A 21,768-nucleotide genomic window follows, 5' to 3' on the forward strand; every position below is an offset into this window, starting at 1 on the left:
CTTCTTCAATCATGTATTAATTCTTCTTCAATCATGTGTTCATTCTTCAATCATGTGTTCATTCTTCTTCAATCATGTGTTCATTCTTCTTCAATCATGTGTTCATTCTTCTTCAATCATGTATTAATTCTTCTTCAATCATGTGTTCATTCTTCAATCATGTGTTCATTCTTCTTCAATCATATGTTCATTCTTCTTCAATCATGTATTAATTCTTCTTCAATCATGTGTTCATTCTTCAATCATGTGTTCATTCTTCTTCAATCATGTGTTCATTCTTCAATCATGTGTTCATTCTTCTTCAATCATGTGTTCATTCTTCTTCAATCATATGTTCATTCTTCTTCAATCATGTGTTCATTCTTCTTCAATCATGTGTTCATTCTTCAATCATGTGTTCATTCTTCTTCAATCATATGTTCATTCTTCTTCAATCATGTATTAATTCTTCTTCAATCATGTGTTCATTCTTCAATCATGTGTTCATTCTTCTTCAATCATGTGTTCATTCTTCAATCATGTGTTCATTCTTCTTCAATCATGTGTTCATTCTTCTTCAATCATATGTTCATTCTTCTTCAATCATGTATTAATTCTTCTTCAATCATGTGTTCATTCTTCAATCATGTGTTCATTCTTCTTCAATCATGTGTTCATTCTTCTTCAATCATGTGTTCATTCTTCTTCAATCATGTATTAATTCTTCTTCAATCATGTGTTCATTCTTCTTCAATCATGTATTAATTCTTCTTCAATCATGTGTTCATTCTTCTTCAATCATGTATTAATTCTTCTTCAATCATGTGTTCATTCTTCTTCAATCATGTGTTCATTCTTCTCCAATCATGTGTTAATATTAATATGAATCTTCCAGCACCCCCCCCCCCCCCCCCCCCCCCCTCCGGGACAACCTGCCTCGGAATCCAACGCTGCCGTTTGTTTATTTATTTCTTTATTTACGACCAGCACGTGGCACCTCCCCGCAGTCTACTACGTCATGACGTCACCGCCCCTTCCTCCGCAGAGCTGCGCTCCTGCCTCCAGCGGGTCGAACCATTCCGCTCTCGAGCCCGTCGTGGCTCGTTGTGAACACAAAACCTCCTCCAGCGGGATTTTCCCCTAGAGGAACTTTAAACCTCCCGATTCGTCCGCTCGTTCGGCCCGAGGGTCCCGCCGTCAGCTCGCCGCAGTCGACTTCCCCCGCGGCGGGGAGCGGCGCCCCCCGCCCGGCCCGGAGGTGGAACGTTCCTCCGCCGCCATGTTGGATGTTCGCGTCTCCGCTGGAGGAGGTTCCTCATGAAGCTGCAGCCTCCTCTGCCCTGCGGACCTGCAGCGTGTCGGCCGTGACCCACCGAGCAGGGACAGGAGGGACAGGAGGGACAGGAGGGACAGGAGGGACAGGAGGACCCGGGGCTTCGTGTGGACCCGGGGCCGCCCGGCAGACCCCCCTCCCGGGCGGAGATGATCCGGGCCACGGCGGCCGGAGCCCGCAAGGACTGTGTCTGAGCCCCGGTCCCCCCTCAGCCTTCCCCGGGAGAGAGTCGCGTCCATCCGGAGCATGAACAGCCACGGGCCGCCGCGCAGGTCCGGGAACGTGGGCTCCCTCCTGCTGACCCCCCAGGAGAACGACTGCCTGTTCGGGTACCTGGGCCGGAAGTGTTCGGTAAGGGGTTCACCTGAGGCTCCTGTCTCACCTCCACCTGACGGTCCCGTCCAGCCTCAGGCCCCGCCCACTGCCACCTGACGGTCCCGTCCAGCCTCAGGCCCCGCCCACCTCCACCTGCAGGTCCCGTCCAGCCTCAGGCCCCGCCCACTGCCACCTGCAGGTCCCGTCCAGCCTCAGACCCCGCCCACCTCCACCTGACGGTCCTGTCCAGCCTCAGGCCCCGCCCACCTCCACCTGACGGTCCCGTCCAGCCTCAGGCCCCGCCCACCTCCACCTGCAGGTCCCGTCCAGCCTCAGGCCCCGCCCACCTCCGCCTGACGGTCCCGTCCAGCCTCAGGCCCCGCCCACTGCCACCTGCAGGTCCCGTCCAGCCTCAGACCCCGCCCACCTCCACCTGACGGTCCCGTCCAGCAGAGGATCAGGACATCGTGGTCCTTTAAAGTCACATTTACAGGCTGAGGAAGTTCTGGAGTCTCCGGATCTGTTGGTTCTCATGTCCTCTGTCCGTCTTCTCTCCGTCCTCTGTCCGTCTTCTGTCTGTCTTCTCTCCGTCTTCTGTCTGTCTTCTCTCCGTCCTCTGTCTGTCTTCTGTCTGTCTTCTCTCCGTCCTCTGTCTGTCTTCTCTCCGTCCTCTGTCCGTCTTCTCTCCGTCCTCTGTCCGTCTTCTCTCCGTCCTCTGTCCGTCTTCTGTCCGTCCTCTGTCCGTCTTCTGTCTGTCTTCTCTCCGTCCTCTGTCTGTCTTCTCTCCGTCCTCTGTCCGTCTTCTGTCTGTCTTCTCTCCGTCCTCTGTCCGTCTTCTCTCCGTCCTCTGTCCGTCCTCTGTCCGTCTTCTGTTCGTCTTCTCTCCGTCCTCTGTCCGTCTTCTGTCTGTCTTCTGTCCGTCCTCTGTCTGTCTTCTCTCCGTCTTCTGTCCGTCCTCTGTCCGTCTTCTCTCCGTCTTCTGTCTGTCTTCTGTCCGTCCTCTGTCTGTCTTCTCTCCGTCTTCTGTCTGTCTTCTGTCCGTCCTCTGTCTGTCTTCTCTCCGTCTTCTGTCCGTCCTCTATCCGTCTTCTCTCCGTCTTCTCTCTGTCTTCTCTCCGTCCTCTGTCCGTCTTCTCTCCGTCTTCTGTCCGTCTTCTCTCCGTCCTCTGTCTGTCTTCTGTCCGTCCTCACGCTGCTCTTCATTAGAACCAGTTGGTCTGGACTCTTCAGGGTTGACTAGTTGGTCTGGACTAGTTGGTCTGGACTAGTTGGTCTGGACTCTACAGGGTTGACTAGTTGGTCTGGACTAGTTGGTCTGGACTAGTTGGTCTGGACTCTTCAGGGTTGACTAGTTGGTCTGGACTAGTTGGTCTGGACTAGTTGGTCTGGACTCTTCAGGGTTGACTAGTTGGTCTGGACTAGTTGGTCTGGACTAGTTGGTCTGGACTCTTCAGGGTTGACTAGTTGGTCTGGACTAGTTGGTCTGGACTAGTTGGTCTGGACTCTTCAGGGTTGACTAGTTGGTCTGGACTAGTTGGTCTGGACTAGTTGGTCTGGACTCTTCAGGGTTGACTAGTTGGTCTGGACTAGTTGGTCTGGACTCTTCAGGGTTGACTAGTTGGTCTGGACTAGTTGGTCTGGACTAGTTGGTCTGGACTCTTCAGGGGGGCTGCAGAGCCTCGTGTGGCAGGTTGAACTCCCTGGTGAGACTCCAGAACCTCCGTCAGGCAGCAGAACCAGAACGCGGCTCCAGCTTCCTGATCGCAGTGGAACTTTGAAGAACGTTGTGTTGTGGTCTTCCAGTCCTGATGGTGTCCCCGTCCCCCCCCCCCCCCCCCGTCCTGCAGGCGCTGTGCTCGGCCGTGGTCCAGGTGTACGGGTCGGACCGGAGCAGCAGCTGGGTGAAGAGGTGCTGCGGCGTGGCCGTCCTGGTGAAGGACAGTCCGCTCAGGTCCTACTTCATCAGAGTGTTCGACATCAAGGTGAGGCGCCGCGCCGCCGCGCACAACATGACCTGCACTCTGCCAGAGCCATGATGTAGGGGTTGCCAGGTCTGACAGTTTCATTTTCTTCTGGAGGTTGCCAGGTCTCACAGTTTCATTACCTTCTGGAGGTTGCCAGGTCTCACAGTTTCATTATCTTCTGGAGGTTGCCAGGTCTGACAGTTTCATTATCTTCTGGAGGTTGCCAGGTCTCACAGTTTCATTATCTTCTGGAGGTTGCCAGGTCTGACACAGTTTCATTATCTTCTGGAGGTTGCCAGGTCTGACACAGTTTCATTATCTTCTGGAGGTTGCCAGGTCTGACACAGTTTCATTATCTTCTGGAGGTTGCCAGGTCTGACACAGTTTCATTATCTTCTGGAGGTTGCCAGGTCTGACACAGTTTCATTATCTTCTGGAGGTTGCCAGGTCTGACACAGTTTCATTACCTTCTGGAGGTTGCCAGGTCTGACACAGTTTCATTATCTTCTGGAGGTTGCCAGGTCTGACAGTTCATTATCTTCTGGAGGTTGCCAGGTCTGACAGTTTCATTATCTTCTGGAGGTTGCCAGGTCTGACACAGTTTCATTATCTTCTGGAGGTTGCCAGGTCTGACACAGTTTCATTATCTTCTGGAGGTTGCCAGGTCTGACACAGCTTCATTATCTTCTGGAGGTTGCCAGGTCTGACACAGTTTCATTATCTTCTGGAGGTTGCCAGGTCTGACACAGCTTCATTATCTTCTGGAGGTTGCCAGGTCTGACACAGCTTCATTATCTTCTGGAGGTTGCCAGGTCTGACAGTTTCATTACCTTCTGGAGGTTGCCAGGTCTGACACAGTTTCATTATCTTCTGGAGGTTGCCAGGTCTGACACAGTTTCATTATCTTCTGGAGGTTGCCAGGTCTGACACAGCTTCATTATCTTCTGGAGGTTGCCAGGTCTGACACAGTTTCATTATCTTCTGGAGGTTGCCAGGTCTGACACAGCTTCATTATCTTCTGGAGGTTGCCAGGTCTGACACAGTTTCATTATCTTCTGGAGGTTGCCAGGTCTGACACAGTTTCATTATCTTCTGGAGGTTGCCAGGTCTGACACAGTTTCATTACCTTCTGGAGGTTGCCAGGTCTGACAGTTTCATTACCTTCTGGAGGTTGCCAGGTCTGACACAGTTTCATTATCTTCTGGAGGTTGCCAGGTCTGACAGTTTCATTATCTTCTGGAGGTTGCCAGGTCTGACACAGTTTCATTATCTTCTGGAGGTTGCCAGGTCTGACACAGTTTCATTATCTTCTGGAGGTTGCCAGGTCTGGCACAGTTTCATTAGCGTTCAGGGGTTGCCAGGTCTGACACAGCTTCATTATCTTCTGGAGGTTGCCAGGTCTGACACAGCTTCATTATCTTCTGGAGGTTGCCAGGTCTGACACAGTTTCATTATCTTCTGGAGTTTGCCAGGTCTGACACAGTTTCATTATCTTCTGGAGGTTGCCAGGTCTGACACAGCTTCATTATCTTCTGGAGGTTGCCAGGTCTGACACAGTTTCATTATCTTCTGGAGGTTGCCAGGTCTGACACAGCTTCATTATCTTCTGGAGGTTGCCAGGTCTGACACAGTTTCATTATCTTCTGGAGGTTGCCAGGTCTGACACAGTTTCATTACCTTCTGGAGGTTGCCAGGTCTGACACAGTTTCATTACCTTCTGGAGGTTGCCAGGTCTGACACAGTTTCATTACCTTCTGGAGGTTGCCAGGTCTGACACAGTTTCATTATCTTCTGGAGGTTGCCAGGTCTGACAGTTTCATTATCTTCTGAAGGTTGCCAGGTCTGACACAGTTTCATTATCTTCTGGAGGTTGCCAGGTCTGACACAGTTTCATTATCTTCTGGAGGTTGCCAGGTCTGACACAGTTTCATTATCTTCTGGAGGTTGCCAGGTCTGACACAGCTTCATTATCTTCTGGAGGTTGCCAGGTCTGACACAGCTTCATTATCTTCTGGAGGTTGCCAGGTCTGACACAGTTTCATTATCTTCTGGAGGTTGCCAGGTCTGACACAGTTTCATTATCTTCTGGAGGTTGCCAGGTCTGACACAGTTTCATTATCTTCTGGAGGTTGCCAGGTCTGACACAGTTTCATTATCTTCTGGAGGTTGCCAGGTCTGACACAGTTTCATTATCTTCTGGAGGTTGCCAGGTCTGACACAGTTTCATTATCTTCTGGAGGTTGCCAGGTCTGACACAGTTTCATTAGCTTCTGGAGGTTGCCAGGTCTGGCACAGTTTCATTAGCTTTCAGGGGTTGCCAGGTCTGTTCATAACAGAACTGTTTCATTAACTTCACAACCAGACACTTTAGAACTGAGTTCTTGCAGTAGACCAGGTTCCTGGTGTGGTCCACAGACCAGGAACCTCAGGTTCAGGTGGACCAGGTTCCTGGTGTGGTCCACAGACCAGGAACGCTGCCCACCGTCCACAGACCCTCAGAAGTTCCTACAAGACCTGAAGCAGCGTCATCGGTTCCTCAGTTCAGAAAACTGCAGAAAGCGCCTGGTGTTGATGATCAGTCACCAGCAGACCTTTGACCTCTGGTGTTGATGATCAGTCACCAGCAGACCTTTGACCTTTGACCTCTGGTGTAGATGATCAGTCACCAGCAGACCTTTGACCTCTGGTGTAGATGATCAGTCACCAGCAGACCTTTGACCTTTGACCTCTGGTGTAGATGATCAGTCACCAGCAGACCTTGACCTTTGACCTCTGGTGTAGATGATCAGTCACCAGCAGACCTTGACCTTTGACCTCTGGGGTGTCCTGGTGTTGATGCTCAGTCACCAGCAGACCTTGACCTTTGACCTCTGGTGTTTTGCAGGAAGGGAAGACCATGTTTGAACAGGAGCTGTACCACAACTTCCTGATCAGCAGCTCCAGACCGTACTTCATCACCTTCACCGGAGACGTAAGTACGGGCAGTAGTACCACGTGAGTACTGGCAGTAGTACCACGTGAGTACTGGCAGCAGTACCACGTGAGTACGGGCAGTAGTACCACGTGAGTACTGGCAGCAGTACCACGTGAGTACTGGCAGCAGTACCACGTGAGTACTGGCAGTAGTACCACGTGAGTACTGGCAGCAGTACCACGTGAGTACGGGCAGTAGTACCACGTGAGTACTGGCAGCAGTACCACGTGAGTACTGGCAGTAGTACCACGTCAGTACTGGCAGCAGTACCACGTGAGTACTGGCAGTAGTACCACGTCAGTACTGGCAGCAGTACCACGTGAGTACGGGCAGTAGTACCACGTGAGTACTGGCAGCAGTACCACGTGAGTACTGGCAGTAGTACCACGTCAGTACTGGCAGTAGTACCACGTCAGTACTGGCAGCAGTACCACGTGAGTACTGGCAGCAGTACCACGTCAGTACTGGCAGTAGTACCACGTCAGTACTGGCAGCAGTACCACGTAAGTACTGGCAGCAGTACCACGTGAGTACTGGCAGTAGTACCACGTGAGTACTGGCAGCAGTACCACGTGAGTACTGGCAGCAGTACCACGTCACTACTGGCAGTAGTACCACGTGAGTACTGGCAGCAGTACCACGTCACTACTGGCAGTAGTACCACGTGAGTACTGGCAGTAGTACCACGTGAGTACTGGCAGTAGTACCACGTGAGTACTGGCAGTAGTACCACGTGAGTACGGGCAGTAGTACCGACTGGCTCTTCCTCCTCAGGGTTGCCAGGTTGGTCTGAACTTCGCCAGCGAAGAAGAAGCCAAACGATTCAGAGCCGCCGTGAACGACCTGCTGAACCGGCGGCTACGCAAGACTGGTGAGCCTCCTCCTCCTCCTGCTGCTCCTCCTTCTCCTCCTCCCTTCTCCTGCTCCTCCTCCCTCCTGCTCCTCCTCCTGCTCTTCCTCCTGCTGCTCCTACTCCTGCTGCTGCTCCTCCTGCTCTTCCTCCTGCTCCTCCTGCTCCTCCTCCTGTTCCTCCTCCTCCCTCCTCCTCCTGCTCTTCCTCCTGCTCTTCCTCCTCCTCCTGCTGCTCCTCCTCCTGCTCTTCCTCCTGCTCTTCCTCCTCCTCCTGCTGCTCCTCCTCCTGCTCTTCCTCCTGCTCTTCCTCCTCCTCCTGCTGCTCCTCCTCCTGCTCTTCCTCCTCCTCCTGCTGCTCCTCCTCCTGCTCTTCCTCCTGCTCTTCCTCCTCCTCCTCCTGCTCCTCCTACCCCCCCCCCCCCCCCATATGGACGCCAGCTGCTCTGTGTGGTAATCAGTAACCAGTAATCAGTAATCAGTAACCAGTAATCCTCCGTCTGGTTCTCGTTCAGGCTGAAACCCATACGACTCTGCTAACTTATCAACTACAGTGTTTTTCACAACTAGTTAGTGATGAGAGAGAAACATGTTTCACTGCACTAGTCCACAGTCACACTTTGTCCTGCTTTTGTTATTTAATGGATCTTGGCTGTTAACATGAGGGGGGGGGCAGATAACTGGGGGGTGGTGGGGGGTGTGGGGGGGGGGTGGTGAGGGGGGGGGGGGGGGGGGGGGGGGGGGGTATGAGCAGTGGATTAGTGCTCCTCTCAGGTCACTGTGGTTTCCAGGCATTATCAGGAATTCAAGGATCCAAACTAAAGGTCTGTGAACCAGACGAGCCCCCGGCCCTTTCACAATAAAATGTCAGTTATTTATTGTTCCGGCCCTTTCACAAGAAAATGTCAGTTATTTATTGTTCCCGCTGCCGAACGACCAACGTTTCTAGAATTCCCCACAGTTCATTGCTTCACCGTCTCCAGAGCGCCTTGGCCTCCTTCTGGGGTCAAACACCGTCCAGCAGCCGCTCCTCTAAACACTCACTAACTGGTATTTTATTTTGGCGGGACATCCCCGGTTTGTCTCAGCGTCACAAACTCCTGAAGGTTCGTCTGTAAACTTTGGTGTGAAGGATTTAACAAACTGCAGGTTGAACTGAGGAGCTTTGTTTTATTTTATTCTATGTTCAACGCAGTTTTATCCTTCATATCACAGTATAATAATACACATGATAATGCACATGATAATGCACATGATAATGCACAGTACAACCAAAGGTTATGGAAGAAACCTACCTAAAAACACATAACTGAACCAATATAATAACCTTGGAATTTCCTCTTGAAGTGTCTTTGTTGTGTTCGTACTCAGAGTACATGATGTACTCAGAGTACATGAGGAGTCCTCCAGGTGCATTGTGGGAAATGACAGCTGTCCCCCCCGGTGCAGGTCCGGCCCTGCACATGGCCACGGTGGACATCAAGAACCCGGAGATCAACAACTCGCGCTTCCACCACTGCCAGCAGGGCCACCAGGGGGCGTCGCTCCAGCAGCTGCTGCCTGGCGGCCTGCAGCGCCACAAGGCCAAGAAGAAGAAGAGGCTGACCAAGGCCGACATCGGCACGCCCAGCAACTTCCAGTGAGTGACCCCTGACCTCTTAGGCCCCGCCCCTCCACATCGCCCAGTGAGTGACCCCCGACCTCTTAGGCCCCGCCCCTCCACATTGCCCAGTGAGTGACCCCTGACCTCTTAGGCCCCGCCCCTCCACATCACCTAGTGAGTGACCCCTGACCTCTTAGGCCCTGCCCCTCCACATCACCTAGTGAGTGACCCCTGACCTCTTAGGCCCCGCCCCTCCACATGGTAGGAGGGAGAACGCAGGAGCGGCCGGTTCTGTTTATTAATAAAGCAGCTTTGCAGACAAGTAACTCTACAACAGTAACTCTACAGTAGTAACTCTACAGTAGTAACTCTACAGTAGTAACTCTACAACAGTAACTCTACAGTAGTAACTCTACAACAGTAACTCTACAGTAGTAACTCTACAACAGTAACTCTACAGTAGTAACTCTACAACAGTAACTCTACAGTAGTAACTCTACAGTAGTAACTCTACAGTAGTAACTCTACAACAGTAACTCTACAACAGTAACTCTACAGTAGTAACTCTACAACAGTAACTCTACAGTAGTAACTCTACAACAGTAACTCTACAGTAGTAACTCTACAACAGTAACTCTACAGTAGTAACTCTACAGTAGTAACTCTACAACAGTAACTCTACAACAGTAACTCTACAGTAGTAACTCTACAGTAGTAACTCTACAGTAGTAACTCTCCAGTAGTAACTCTACAGTAGTAACTCTACAGTAGTAACTCTACAGTAGTAACTCTACAACAGTAGCTCTACAGTAGTAACTCTACAGTAGTAACTCTACAACAGTAACTCTACAGTAGTAACTCTACAGTAGTAACTCTACAGTAGTAACTCTACAACAGTGACTCTACAGTAGTAACTCTACAACAGTAACTCTACAGTAGTAACTCTACAGTAGTAACTCTACAACAGTAACTCTACAGTAGTAACTCTACAACAGTAACTCTACAGTAGTAACTCTACAACAGTAACTCTACAACAGTAACTCTACAGTAGTAACTCTACAGTAGTAACTCTACAACAGTGACTCTACAGTAGTAACTCTACAGTAGTAACTCTCCAGTAGTAACTCTACAGTAGTAACTCTACAACAGTAACTCTACAGTAGTAACTCTACAGTAGTAACTCTACAACAGTAACTCTACAACAGTGACTCTACAGTAGTAACTCTACAACAGTAACTCTACAGTAGTAACTCTACAGTAGTAACTCTACAACAGTAACTCTACAGTAGTAACTCTACAACAGTAACTCTACAGTAGTAACTCTACAGTAGTAACTCTACAACAGTAACTCTACAGTAGTAACTCTACAGTAGTAACTCTACAGTAGTAACTCTACAACAGTGACTCTACAGTAGTAACTCTACAGTAGTAACTCTACAGTAGTAACTCTACAACAGTAACTCTACAGTAGTAACTCTACAGTAGTAACTCTACAGTAGTAACTCTACAACAGTAACTCTCCAGTAGTAACTCTACAGTAGTAACTCTACAACAGTAACTCTACAGTAGTAACTCTACAGTAGTAACTCTACAACAGTAACTCTACAACAGTGACTCTACAGTAGTAACTCTACAACAGTAACTCTACAGTAGTAACTCTACAGTAGTAACTCTACAACAGTAACTCTACAGTAGTAACTCTACAGTAGTAACTCTACAACAGTGACTCTACAGTAGTAACTCTACAACAGTGACTCTACAGTAGTAACTCTACAACAGTGACTCTACAGTAGTAACTCTACAACAGTGACTCTACAGTAGTAACTCTACAGTAGTAACTCTACAGTAGTAACTCTACAGTAGTAACTCTACAGTAGTAACTCTACAACAGTAACTCTACAGTAGTAACTCTACAACAGTAACTCTACAGTAGTAACTCTACAGTAGTAACTCTCCAGTAGTAACTCTACAGTAGTAACTCTACAACAGTGACTCTACAGTAGTAACTCTACAGTAGTAACTCTACAGTAGTAACTCTACAACAGTGACTCTACAGTAGTAACTCTACAGTAGTAACTCTACAGTAGTAACTCTACAGTAGTAACTCTACAGTAGTAACTCTACAACAGTAACTCTACAGTAGTAACTCTACAACAGTAACTCTACAGTAGTAACTCTACAGTAGTAACTCTCCAGTAGTAACTCTACAGTAGTAACTCTACAACAGTGACTCTACAGTAGTAACTCTACAGTAGTAACTCTACAGTAGTAACTCTACAGTAGTAACTCTACAGTAGTAACTCTACAACAGTGACTCTACAGTAGTAACTCTACAACAGTGACTCTACAGTAGTAACTCTACAGTAGTAACTCTACAGTAGTAACTCTACAACAGTGACTATACAGTAGTAACTCTACAACAGTAACTCTACAGTAGTAACTCTACAGTAGTAACTCTACAACAGTGACTCTACAGTAGTAACTCTACAGTAGTAACTCTACAACAGTAACTCTACAACAGTAACTCTCCAGTAGTAACTCTACAGTAGTAACTCTACAACAGTAACTCTACAGTAGTAACTCTACAGTAGTAACTCTACAACAGTAACTCTACAGTAGTAACTCTACAGTAGTAACTCTACAACAGTAACTCTACAACAGTGACTCTACAGTAGTAACTCTACAACAGTAACTCTACAGTAGTAACTCTACAGTAGTAACTCTACAACAGTAACTCTACAGTAGTAACTCTACAGTAGTAACTCTACAACAGTGACTCTACAGTAGTAACTCTCCAGTAGTAACTCTACAACAGTAACTCTACAGCAGTAACTCTACAGCAGTAACTCTACAGTAGTAACTCTACAGTAGTAACTCTACAACAGTAACTCTACAGTAGTAACTCTCCAGTAGTAACTCTACAACAGTAACTCTACAACAGTGACTCTACAGTAGTAACTCTACAGTAGTAACTCTACAACAGTGACTCTACAGTAGTAACTCTACAACAGTAACTCTCCAGTAGTAACTCTACAACAGTAACTCTACAACAGTGACTCTACAGTAGTAACTCTACAGTAGTAACTCTACAGTAGTAACTCTACAGTAGTAACTCTACAACAGTAACTCTACAGTAGTAACTCTACAACAGTAACTCTACAGTAGTAACTCTACAGTAGTAACTCTACAACAGTAACTCTACAACAGTAACTCTACAGTAGTAACTCTACAACAGTAACTCTACAACAGTAACTCTACAGTAGTAACTCTACAGTAGTAACTCTACAACAGTAACTCTACAGTAGTAACTCTCCAGTAGTAACTCTACAGTAGTAACTCTACAACAGTGACTCTACAGTAGTAACTCTACAGTAGTAACTCTACAGTAGTAACTCTACAACAGTGACTATACAGTAGTAACTCTACAACAGTGACTCTACAGTAGTAACTCTACAACAGTGACTCTACAGTAGTAACTCTACAGTAGTAACTCTACAGTAGTAACTCTACAGTAGTAACTCTACAACAGTGACTCTACAGTAGTAACTCTACAGTAGTAACTCTACAGTAGTAACTCTACAACAGTGACTATACAGTAGTAACTCTACAACAGTAACTCTACAGTAGTAACTCTACAGTAGTAACTCTACAACAGTGACTCTACAGTAGTAACTCTACAGTAGTAACTCTACAACAGTAACTCTACAGTAGTAACTCTACAGTAGTAACTCTACAGTAGTAACTCTACAGTAGTAACTCTACAACAGTAACTCTACAACAGTGACTCTACAACAGTGACTCTACAACAGTAACTCTACAACAGTAACTCTACAACAGTAACTCTACAGTAGTAACTCTACAACAGTAACTCTACAACAGTAACTCTACAACAGTAACTCTACAACAGTAACTCTACAGTAGTAACTCTACAGTAGTAACTCTACAACAGTAACTCTACAACAGTAACTCTACAGTAGTAACTCTACAGTAGTAACTCTACAGTAGTAACTCTACAACAGTGACTCTACAACAGTGACTCTACAACAGTAACTCTACAACAGTAACTCTACAACAGTAACTCTACAGTAGTAACTCTACAGTAGTAACTCTACAGTAGTAACTCTACAGTAGTAACTCTACAGTAGTAACTCTACAGTAGTAACTCTACAACAGTGACTCTACAACAGTAACTCTACAACAGTGACTCTACAACAGTAACTCTACAGTAGTAACTCTACAGTAGTAACTCTACAGTAGTAACTCTACAGTAGTAACTCTACAGTAGTAACTCTACAACAGTGACTCTACAACAGTAACTCTACAACAGTGACTCTACAACAGTAACTCTACAACAGTAACTCTACAACAGTAACTCTACAACAGTAACTCTACAACAGTAACTCTACAGTAGTAACTCTACAACAGTAACTCTACAGTAGTAACTCTACAACAGTAACTCTACAACAGTGACTCTACAGTAGTAACTCTACAACAGTAACTCTACAACAGTAACTCTACAACAGTAACTCTACAACAGTAACTCTACAACAGTAACTCTACAACAGTAACTCTACAGTAGTAACTCTACAACAGTAACTCTACAGTAGTAACTCTACAACAGTAACTCTACAACAGTAACTCTACAACAGTAACTCTACAGTAGTAACTCTACAACAGTAACTCTACAACAGTGACTCTACAGTAGTAACTCTACAACAGTAACTCTACAACAGTAACTCTACAACAGTAACTCTACAACAGTAACTCTACAACAGTAACTCTACAACAGTAACTCTACAGTAGTAACTCTACAACAGTAACTCTACAGTAGTAACTCTACAACAGTAACTCTACAACAGTAACTCTACAACAGTAACTCTACAACAGTAACTCTACAACAGTAACTCTACAGTAGTAACTCTACAACAGTAACTCTACAACAGTAACTCTACAACAGTAACTCGGTGACTTGGACAAGTAACTAATCTGATTACTGGTTTAGTAATAGTAAGACAGATTATTGGTAAAAGTCTGCAGGAGCTTTAATAGAGACTGAATCTCCCCTCATCTTCATCTTCATCTTCATCTTCATCTTCATCATCTTCATCTTCACTGCAGAGGTCCAGAGCAGTAAACACGTTACGTTAGCATCTGAGCTCAATGGCTGCTCTGTCACACTGTGGGCTCACTATTTCACACACACACACACACACACACACACACACACACACACACACACACACACACACACACACACACACACACACACACACTACAGAACATTAACATGAGGAACATGTATGATCTCATTTGTTCTCCACAGGCACATCGGTCACGTGGGCTGGGATCCAAACACAGGTTTTGATGTGAGTACGCCATGTACACACACACACACACACACACACACACACACACACACACACACACACACAGGAGCACAGTGGTGAGCAGTGTGTGGGTCTGATGATGAAATCACACAAGAGGCTCTTGTTGCTTTATATTCACAAACATCTGAACCCACACTGTAAACCGCTGACTTCACTGCACGAGCTCCTGTGGACTGTAGAGGAGTCGTCAGAGGAGTCGTCAGAGGAGTCGTCAGAGGAGTCGTCAGAGGAGTCGTCAGAGGAGTCGTCAGAGGAGTCGTCAGAGGAGTCGTCAGAGGAGTCGTCAGAGCAGTCGTCAGAGCAGTCGTCAGAGCAGTCGTCAGAGCAGTCGTCAGAGGAGTCGTCAGAGGAGTCGTCAGAGGAGTCGTCAGAGCAGTCGTCAGAGGAGTCGTCAGAGGAGTCGTCAGAGGAGTCGTCAGAGGAGTCGTCAGAGGAGTCGTCAGAGGAGTCGTCAGAGGAGTCGTCAGAGGAGTCGTCAGAGCAGTCGTCAGAGGAGTCGTCAGAGGAGTCGTCAGAGGAGTCGTCAGAGGAGTCGTCACGTCTCCTAGAAACCAAGGGCTGGACACCATTCATAGCGTAGCATAGCGTAGCAGTACTTTGCTCAGATGAAAAATACAAATAACAACTGCTGGTCGATCGTCTCCAAACATTGAGCCTCAGAGCAACACAGCTGGAGGTTTAACATGAAATGTTCCTTAATCACATGTTTTATAGGTTATAGAATTCACCAGGGACATTTATACAAGTCATGTTAGCGGTTAGCCGTTAATCGCTACCAATTAATATAAAAGCATGAAAACAATCACCTCACTGTGACCCCTGACCCTCACTGTGACCCCTGACCCCCGCTGTGACCCCTGACCCCCACTATGACCTCTGACCCCCGCTGTAACCCCTGATGTGACCCCTGACCCCCACTGTGACCCCTCAACCCCGCTTTGACTTTTGACTCTCACTGTGACCTCTGACCCTCACTGTGACCCCTGACCCCCGCTGTGACCCCTGACCCCCGCTGTGACCTTTGACTCTCACTGTGACCCCTGACCCCCACTGTGACCTCTGACCCCCACTGTAATCTCTGACCCCACTGTAGCCTCTGACCCCCGCTGTGACCTCTGGCCCTCACTGTGACCTCTGACCCCCAGCTGAACAACCTGGACCCTGAGCTGAAGAACTTGTTCGACATGTGCGGCATCTCCGAGGCTCAGCTGAAGGACCGCGAGACGTCCAAGGTCATCTACGATTTCATCGAGAAGAAGGGCGGCGTGGAGGCGGTGAAGAACGAGCTGCGGAGGCAGGGTGAGGAGCACACTCTATATACACTCTATATACACTCTATAGACACTTTATACACTCTATATACACTCTATAGACACTTTATACACTCTATATACACTCTATAGACACTTTATACACTCTATATTCACTCTATAGACACTTTATACACTCTATATACACTCTATAGACACTTTATACACTCTATATACACTCTATAGACACTTTATACACTCTATATACACTCTATAGACACTTTATACACTCTATATACACTCTATAGACACTTTATACACTCTATATACACTCTATAGACACTTTATACACTCTATATTCACTCTATAGACACTTTATACACTCTATATACACTCTATAGACACTTTATACACTCTATATACACTCTATAGACACTTTATACACTCTATATACACTCTATAGACACTTTATACACTCTATATACACTCTATAGACACTTTATACACTCTATATACACTCTATAGACACTTTATACACTCTATATACACTCTATAGACACTTTATACACTCTATATACACTCTATAGACACTTTATACACTCTATATACACTCTATAGACACTTTATACACTCTATATAGACTATATAGACACTATATACACTCTATATACACTATATAGACACTTTATACACTCTATATACACTCTATAGACACTTTATACACTCTATATACACTCTATAGACACTTTATACACTCTATATACACTCTATAGACACTTTATACACTCTATATACACTCTATAGACACTTTATACACTCTATATACACTCTATAGACACTTTATACACTCTATATAGACTATATAGACACTTTATACACTCTATATACACTCTATAGACACTTTATACACTCTATATACACTCTATAGACACTTTATACACTCTATATACATTCTATAGACACTATATACACTCTATATACACTATATAGACACTTTATGCACTCTATATACACTATATAGACACTATATAGACACTATATACACTATATAGACACTTTATACACACTGTATACACACTGTATACACACTTAATACACACTATATACACACACTATACACACTATGCACACTATATACACACACTATACACACTATGCACACTTTATACACACTTTACACACTTTATACACACTTTACACACACTTTACATACTTAGGGTTAGAGTGATGGAGGGTGGTGGTACAGTTCAGGGCGGAGGAGTGATGGAGGGGTGGAGGAGTGATGGAGGGGTAGTGATGGAGTTCAGGGTGGAGGAGTGATGTAGGAGTGGAGGAGTGGTGATGGAGTTCAGGGTGGAGGAGTGATGGAGGGGTGGTGATGGAGTTCAGGGTGGAGGAGTGATGGAGGAGTGGTGATGGAGTTCAGGGTGGAGGAGTGATGGAGGGGTAGTGATGGAGTTCAGGGTGGAGGAGTGATGGAGGGGTGGTGATGGAGTTCAGGGTGGAGGAGTGATGGAGTTCAGGGTGGAGGAGTGATGGAGGGGTGGTGATGGAGTTCAGGGTGGAGGAGTGATGGAGGGGTGGTGATGGAGTTCAGGGTGGAGGAGTGATGGAGGGGTGGTGATGGAGTTCAGGGTGGAGGAGTGATGGAGGGGTGGTGATGGAGTTCAGGGTGGAGGAGTGATGGAGTTGAGGGTGGAGGAGTGATGGAGGGGTGGTGATGGAGTTCAGGGTGGAGGAGTGATGGAGGGGTGGAGGAGTGATGGAGCTGAGGGTGGAGGAGTCGATCCAGTGACTTCCTGATCTTTGATCTTTCACAATAAAGTGCAAAATGTTTCCACCGTTTCCATGACGACCGTTTCCTCCCTAATATTTTAACGTTTCTCTCTCGCCCCCCCCTCGTAGCTCCACCTCCCCCCCCTTCCCGCGGAGGCCCCCCACCCCCTCCTCCACCCCCCCACAACACGGGCCCCCCTCACCCCCCTCCTCCTCCGTCCAGGGGGGGCCGGGGCGCCCCTCCCCCCCCCCCTCCGTCCCGAGCTCCGGCCTCCGCCCCGCCGCCGCCTCCTTCCAGACCGGGAACTCTGGGCGCCCCCCCCCCTCCCCCCACCAGGGGGAGTCTCCACCAGACCCCCCCTCCTCCACATCACCACCACCACCAGCCCCCCCTTCCTCCTCCATCCTTCGCCTCTGCACCCCAAGCCCCGCCCCCTCCCCCTCCCCCGCCGACCCAGCACCAGTCGCCCGTGAGCAGCGCGCCGCCGCCCCCCCCTCCCCCGCCCCCACCCCTCCCTCCCCCCGAGGTGGACGGCGGGGGAGGGGGGGCGGAGTCGCCCCCCGGGGGGAAGTGGGCGCTGCTGGAGCAGATCCGAGGAGGAGCCCAGCTGAAGAAGGTGGAGCAGAACCAGCGGGCTCCGCCCTCCGGCCCCGGCCGGGACGCCCTGCTGGACCAGATCCGCCAGGGGGTCCAGCTCAAGACCGTGAGACGCTACGCCGCCTCCGTCACCTCCTCCGTCACTCGCCCGGCGCCAGGCTGACCTCTCTCTCCCCCCCAGGTGGCAGACCTCCCAGAACCCCACCCTCCAGCTCCACCCTCCAGCATCGTTGGCGCCCTGATGGAGGTCATGCAGAAGAGGAGCAAAGCCATCCACTCCTCAGGTGACTGGAGTACTTTTACTGACAAGTACTTTTTCTGAGAACTAAAAGTGTAACTGAGAACTAAAAGTTTTACTAAAAACTAAAAGTTTTACTGAGAACTAAAAGTTTTACTAAAAACTAAAAGTTTTACTAAAAACTAAAAGTTTTACTGAGAACTAAAAGTTTTACTAAAAACTAAAAGTTTTACTAAAAACTGAAAGTGTAACTGAGAACTAAAAGTTTTACTAAAAACTAAAAGTTTTACTAAAAACTAAAAGTTTTACTGAGAACTAAAAGTTTTACTAAAAACTAAAAGTTTTACTGAGAACTAAAAGTTTTACTAAAAACTAAAAGTTTTACTGAGAACTAAAAGTTTTACTGAGAACTAAAAGTTTTACTAAAAACTAAAAGTTTTACTGAGAACTAAAAGTTTTACTAAAAACTAAAAGTTTTACTGAGAACTAAAAGTTTTACTAAAAACTAAAAGTTTTACTGAGAACTAAAAGTTTTACTAAAAACTAAAAGTTTTACTGAGAACTAAAAGTTTTACTAAAAACTAAAAGTTTTACTGAGAACTAAAAGTTTTACTGAGAACTAAAAGTTTTACTAAAAATTTAAAGTTTTATTTTTATTTTGTTTTCGCTGCATCAACATAAAAGCTAATTAAGACGCATCTTTCAACCCTTTGCAGACTCGTTTGCAGACTCGTTTGCAGACTTGTTTGCAGACTCGTTTGCAGACTCGTTTGCAGACTCGTTTGCAGACTCGTTTGATTAAAGCTCAATAGAAATCACCCAATCAGATGGGCCCAACACTTTAGGCCACGCCTCCTCATACACAGTGACGTCAGCATCGTTCTGATAAAGAGACCCGTCGCCATGGGAACGGGATTGTTTTGCCTTCATAGGTAGAAGAGAAAGATGGCGGCCGGGGGCGGAGCTTCTCACGCCAGAAACACCTTCACAAAGTTTCTTTTTCATCTTTCTAGACGAAGACCAGGATGAAGATGAAGACGAGGACTTTGAAGAGGACGACGAGTGGGAGGACTGACGCCCCCCCCCCCCCTCCCCCCCGACACTAAAAGTATCTTCCAGACTAAAATTGTAAATGTTGTATGAATTTGTTGTATATTTATTTTTGCTTCTTTTTTGTTTTTTTAAACTCTACTGACTCTGTGCAATACCTCATCCCTTCATCCCCTCATCCCCTCATCCCTTCATCTCTTCATCCCTTCATCCCTTCATCCCCTCATCCCTTCACTCTTCATCCCTTCATCTCTTCATCCCCTCATCCCTTCACTCTTCATCCCCTCATCCCTTCATCCCCTCATCTCTTCATCCCCTCATCCCTTCATCCCTTCATCTCTTCATCCCCTCATCCCTTCATCCCCTCATCTCTTCATCCCCTCATCCCTTCATCCCTTCATCTCTTCATCCCCTCATCCCTTCATCTCTTCATCCCCTCATCCCTTCATCCCCTCATCCCTTCATCCCCTCATCTCTTCATCCCCTCATCCCTCCATCTCCTCATCCCCTCATCCCTTCACTCTTCATCCCCTCATCCCTTCATCCCCTCATCCCTTCATCCCTTCATCTCTTCATCCCCTCATCCCTTCACTCTTCATCCCCTCATCCCCTCATCCCTTCATCCCCTCATCTCTTCATCCCCTCATCCCTCCATCTCCTCATCCCCTCATCCCTTCATCCCCTCATCCCTTCACTCTTCATCCCCTCATCCCTTCATCCCCTCATCCCGCCGTCCTCGTCGCTGGGCGGACGTTTCCTCTCCGTCTCTTCACTTCTGTCCATCGTGAGGAAAAGAAAGGGGGATGAGGAAGATCCTCTGGCTTTAATGTGACAAAACACATTTATCACTTCTCTTCCTGCTTCTCCTTCTTTGTCCTCCTCAGCTTTGATCACTTTGATTTGCTCTCCAGAGCTTCTCTTTCTTCTCTTTCTTCTCTTTCTTCTCTTTCCCTCCAGTTGAAGCCTGAATCACTTTGTGGACTTTTCTTCTCGTCTCTGGTTGTTTTGGTGACGTCGTTCTTACAGGAAGCATCCCTCCATCTCTCCTCCATCTCTCTCATCCCTCTCATCCCTCCATCTTTCCTCCATCTCTCTCATCCCTCTCATCCCTCCATCTCTCCTCCATCTCTCTCATCCCTCCATCTCTCCTCCATCTCTCTCATCCCTCCATCTCTCCTCCATCTCTCTCATCCCTACATCTCTCCTCCATCTCTCTCATCCCTCCATCCATTTTTTATGCAAAGCCAGTGTAAAAGCTTCATCATGAAAACTAATCCAGGAAGCAAATAACAAAAAACCAAATGTGTCGTTCGTTCCTTCGTTCCTTCATTCCTTCGTTCCTTCCTTCGTTCGTTCCTTCATTCCTTCGTTCCTTCCTTCATTCCTTCCTTCCTTCGTTCCTTCGTTCCTTCGTTCCTTCGTTAGCTAGCAGCTCACAATCCGCCGCCAAGACGTCCTGACCAGCTCGTTGTAACTGTGGGTCTGTAGATTCTGATACATCAACCTGTGAAGGAGGGTGGGGGGTGAGGAGGGGGGGGGGGGGGGGGAATTGTATACCTGAATGAATAAATGTTAATATTTACAGAGAGAAGACGTGGTTTTGTTCCCCCCCCGTGGCTCTACAGGCCCCCCCCCCCCCCCCCCCCCATGTCTCTACAGCCCCCCCCCCCCCATGGCTCTACAGCCCCCCCCCATGTCTCTACAGCCCCCCCCCACCCCCCCATAGCTCTACAGCCCCCCCCACCCCCCCGTGGCTCTACAGCCCCCCCCACCCCCCCATAGCTCTACAGCCCCCCCCCCCCCATGGCTCTACAGCCCCCCCCACCCCCCCATGTCTCTACAGCCCCCCCCCCACCCCCCCATAGCTCTACAGCCCCCCCCACCCCCCCGTGGCTCTACAGCGGTGGAAAAGCAGTGAAGTAGTGAGGACGACTTGAAGAAGTTTGTGAAACAGACAAGTTGACAAGTAAACAAACAGAAAGGAAAGACGTTTGTTTATTCAGTGGCGCCGCCCAACTTTGTTAGAGATCAGGACCCTGCTGGCAGTGGGCTTCACGTGGTGCGTTCAGGGTCGTGACCTTCACACGGTGCGTTCAGGGTCGTGACCTTCACGCGGTGCGTTCAGGGTCGTGAACTTCACACGGTGCATTCAGGGTCGTGACGTTCACACGGTGCATTCAGGGTCATGGCGTTCAGGGTCGTGACGTTCACACGGTGCGTTCAGGGTCGTGACGTTCAGGGTCGTGACCTTCACATGGTGCGTTCAGGGTCGTGACGTTCAGGGTCGTGACCTTCACACGGTGCGTTTGGGGTCGTGACCTTCATGTGGTGCGTTCAGGGTCGTGACCTTCACACGGTGCGTTCAGGGTCGTGACCTTCACACGGTGCGTTCAGGGTCGTGACGTTCACACGGTGCGTTCAGGGTCGTGACGTTCACACGGTGCGTTCAGGG

At 47.8% G+C, this 21,768-nt stretch overlaps 1 protein-coding gene across 1 annotated transcript; it reads left to right on the plus strand.

Annotated features, from left to right (window-relative positions):
- Nucleotides 1–1,042: 1,042 nt before the first annotated feature.
- LOC308147903 (actin nucleation-promoting factor WASL-like) lies at nt 1,043–20,810 on the plus strand. Its single transcript, XM_080521288.1, has 10 exons — nt 1,043–1,663; nt 3,475–3,609; nt 6,476–6,562; nt 7,340–7,436; nt 8,864–9,053; nt 14,341–14,383; nt 15,550–15,703; nt 17,560–18,134; nt 18,210–18,312; nt 19,280–20,810. The coding sequence occupies exons 1-10, from the start codon at nt 1,559–1,561 to the stop codon at nt 19,339–19,341; spliced, it is 1,551 nt and encodes a 516-aa protein (XP_080377414.1). The 5' UTR covers nt 1,043–1,558; the 3' UTR covers nt 19,342–20,810.
- Nucleotides 20,811–21,768: the final 958 nt, after the last annotated feature.

Source organism: Blennius ocellaris, assembly GCF_963422515.1.
Source record: "Blennius ocellaris genome assembly, contig: SCAFFOLD_315, whole genome shotgun sequence".
Lineage (NCBI taxonomy): Eukaryota > Metazoa > Chordata > Actinopteri > Blenniiformes > Blenniidae > Blennius > Blennius ocellaris.

Bases quoted from the DNA above. Each gene is read 5' to 3' on its own strand.
- LOC308147903 (XM_080521288.1), top strand. From the start codon at position 1,559: ATGAACAGCCACGGGCCGCCGCGCAGGTCCGGGAACGTGGGCTCCCTC. The intron at 14,384-15,549 runs GTGAGTACGCCA...TCTGACCCCCAG, and splicing joins ATCCAAACACAGGTTTTGAT to CTGAACAACCTGGACCCTGA. The intron at 15,704-17,559 runs GTGAGGAGCACA...CCCCCCTCGTAG, and splicing joins GAACGAGCTGCGGAGGCAGG to CTCCACCTCCCCCCCCTTCC.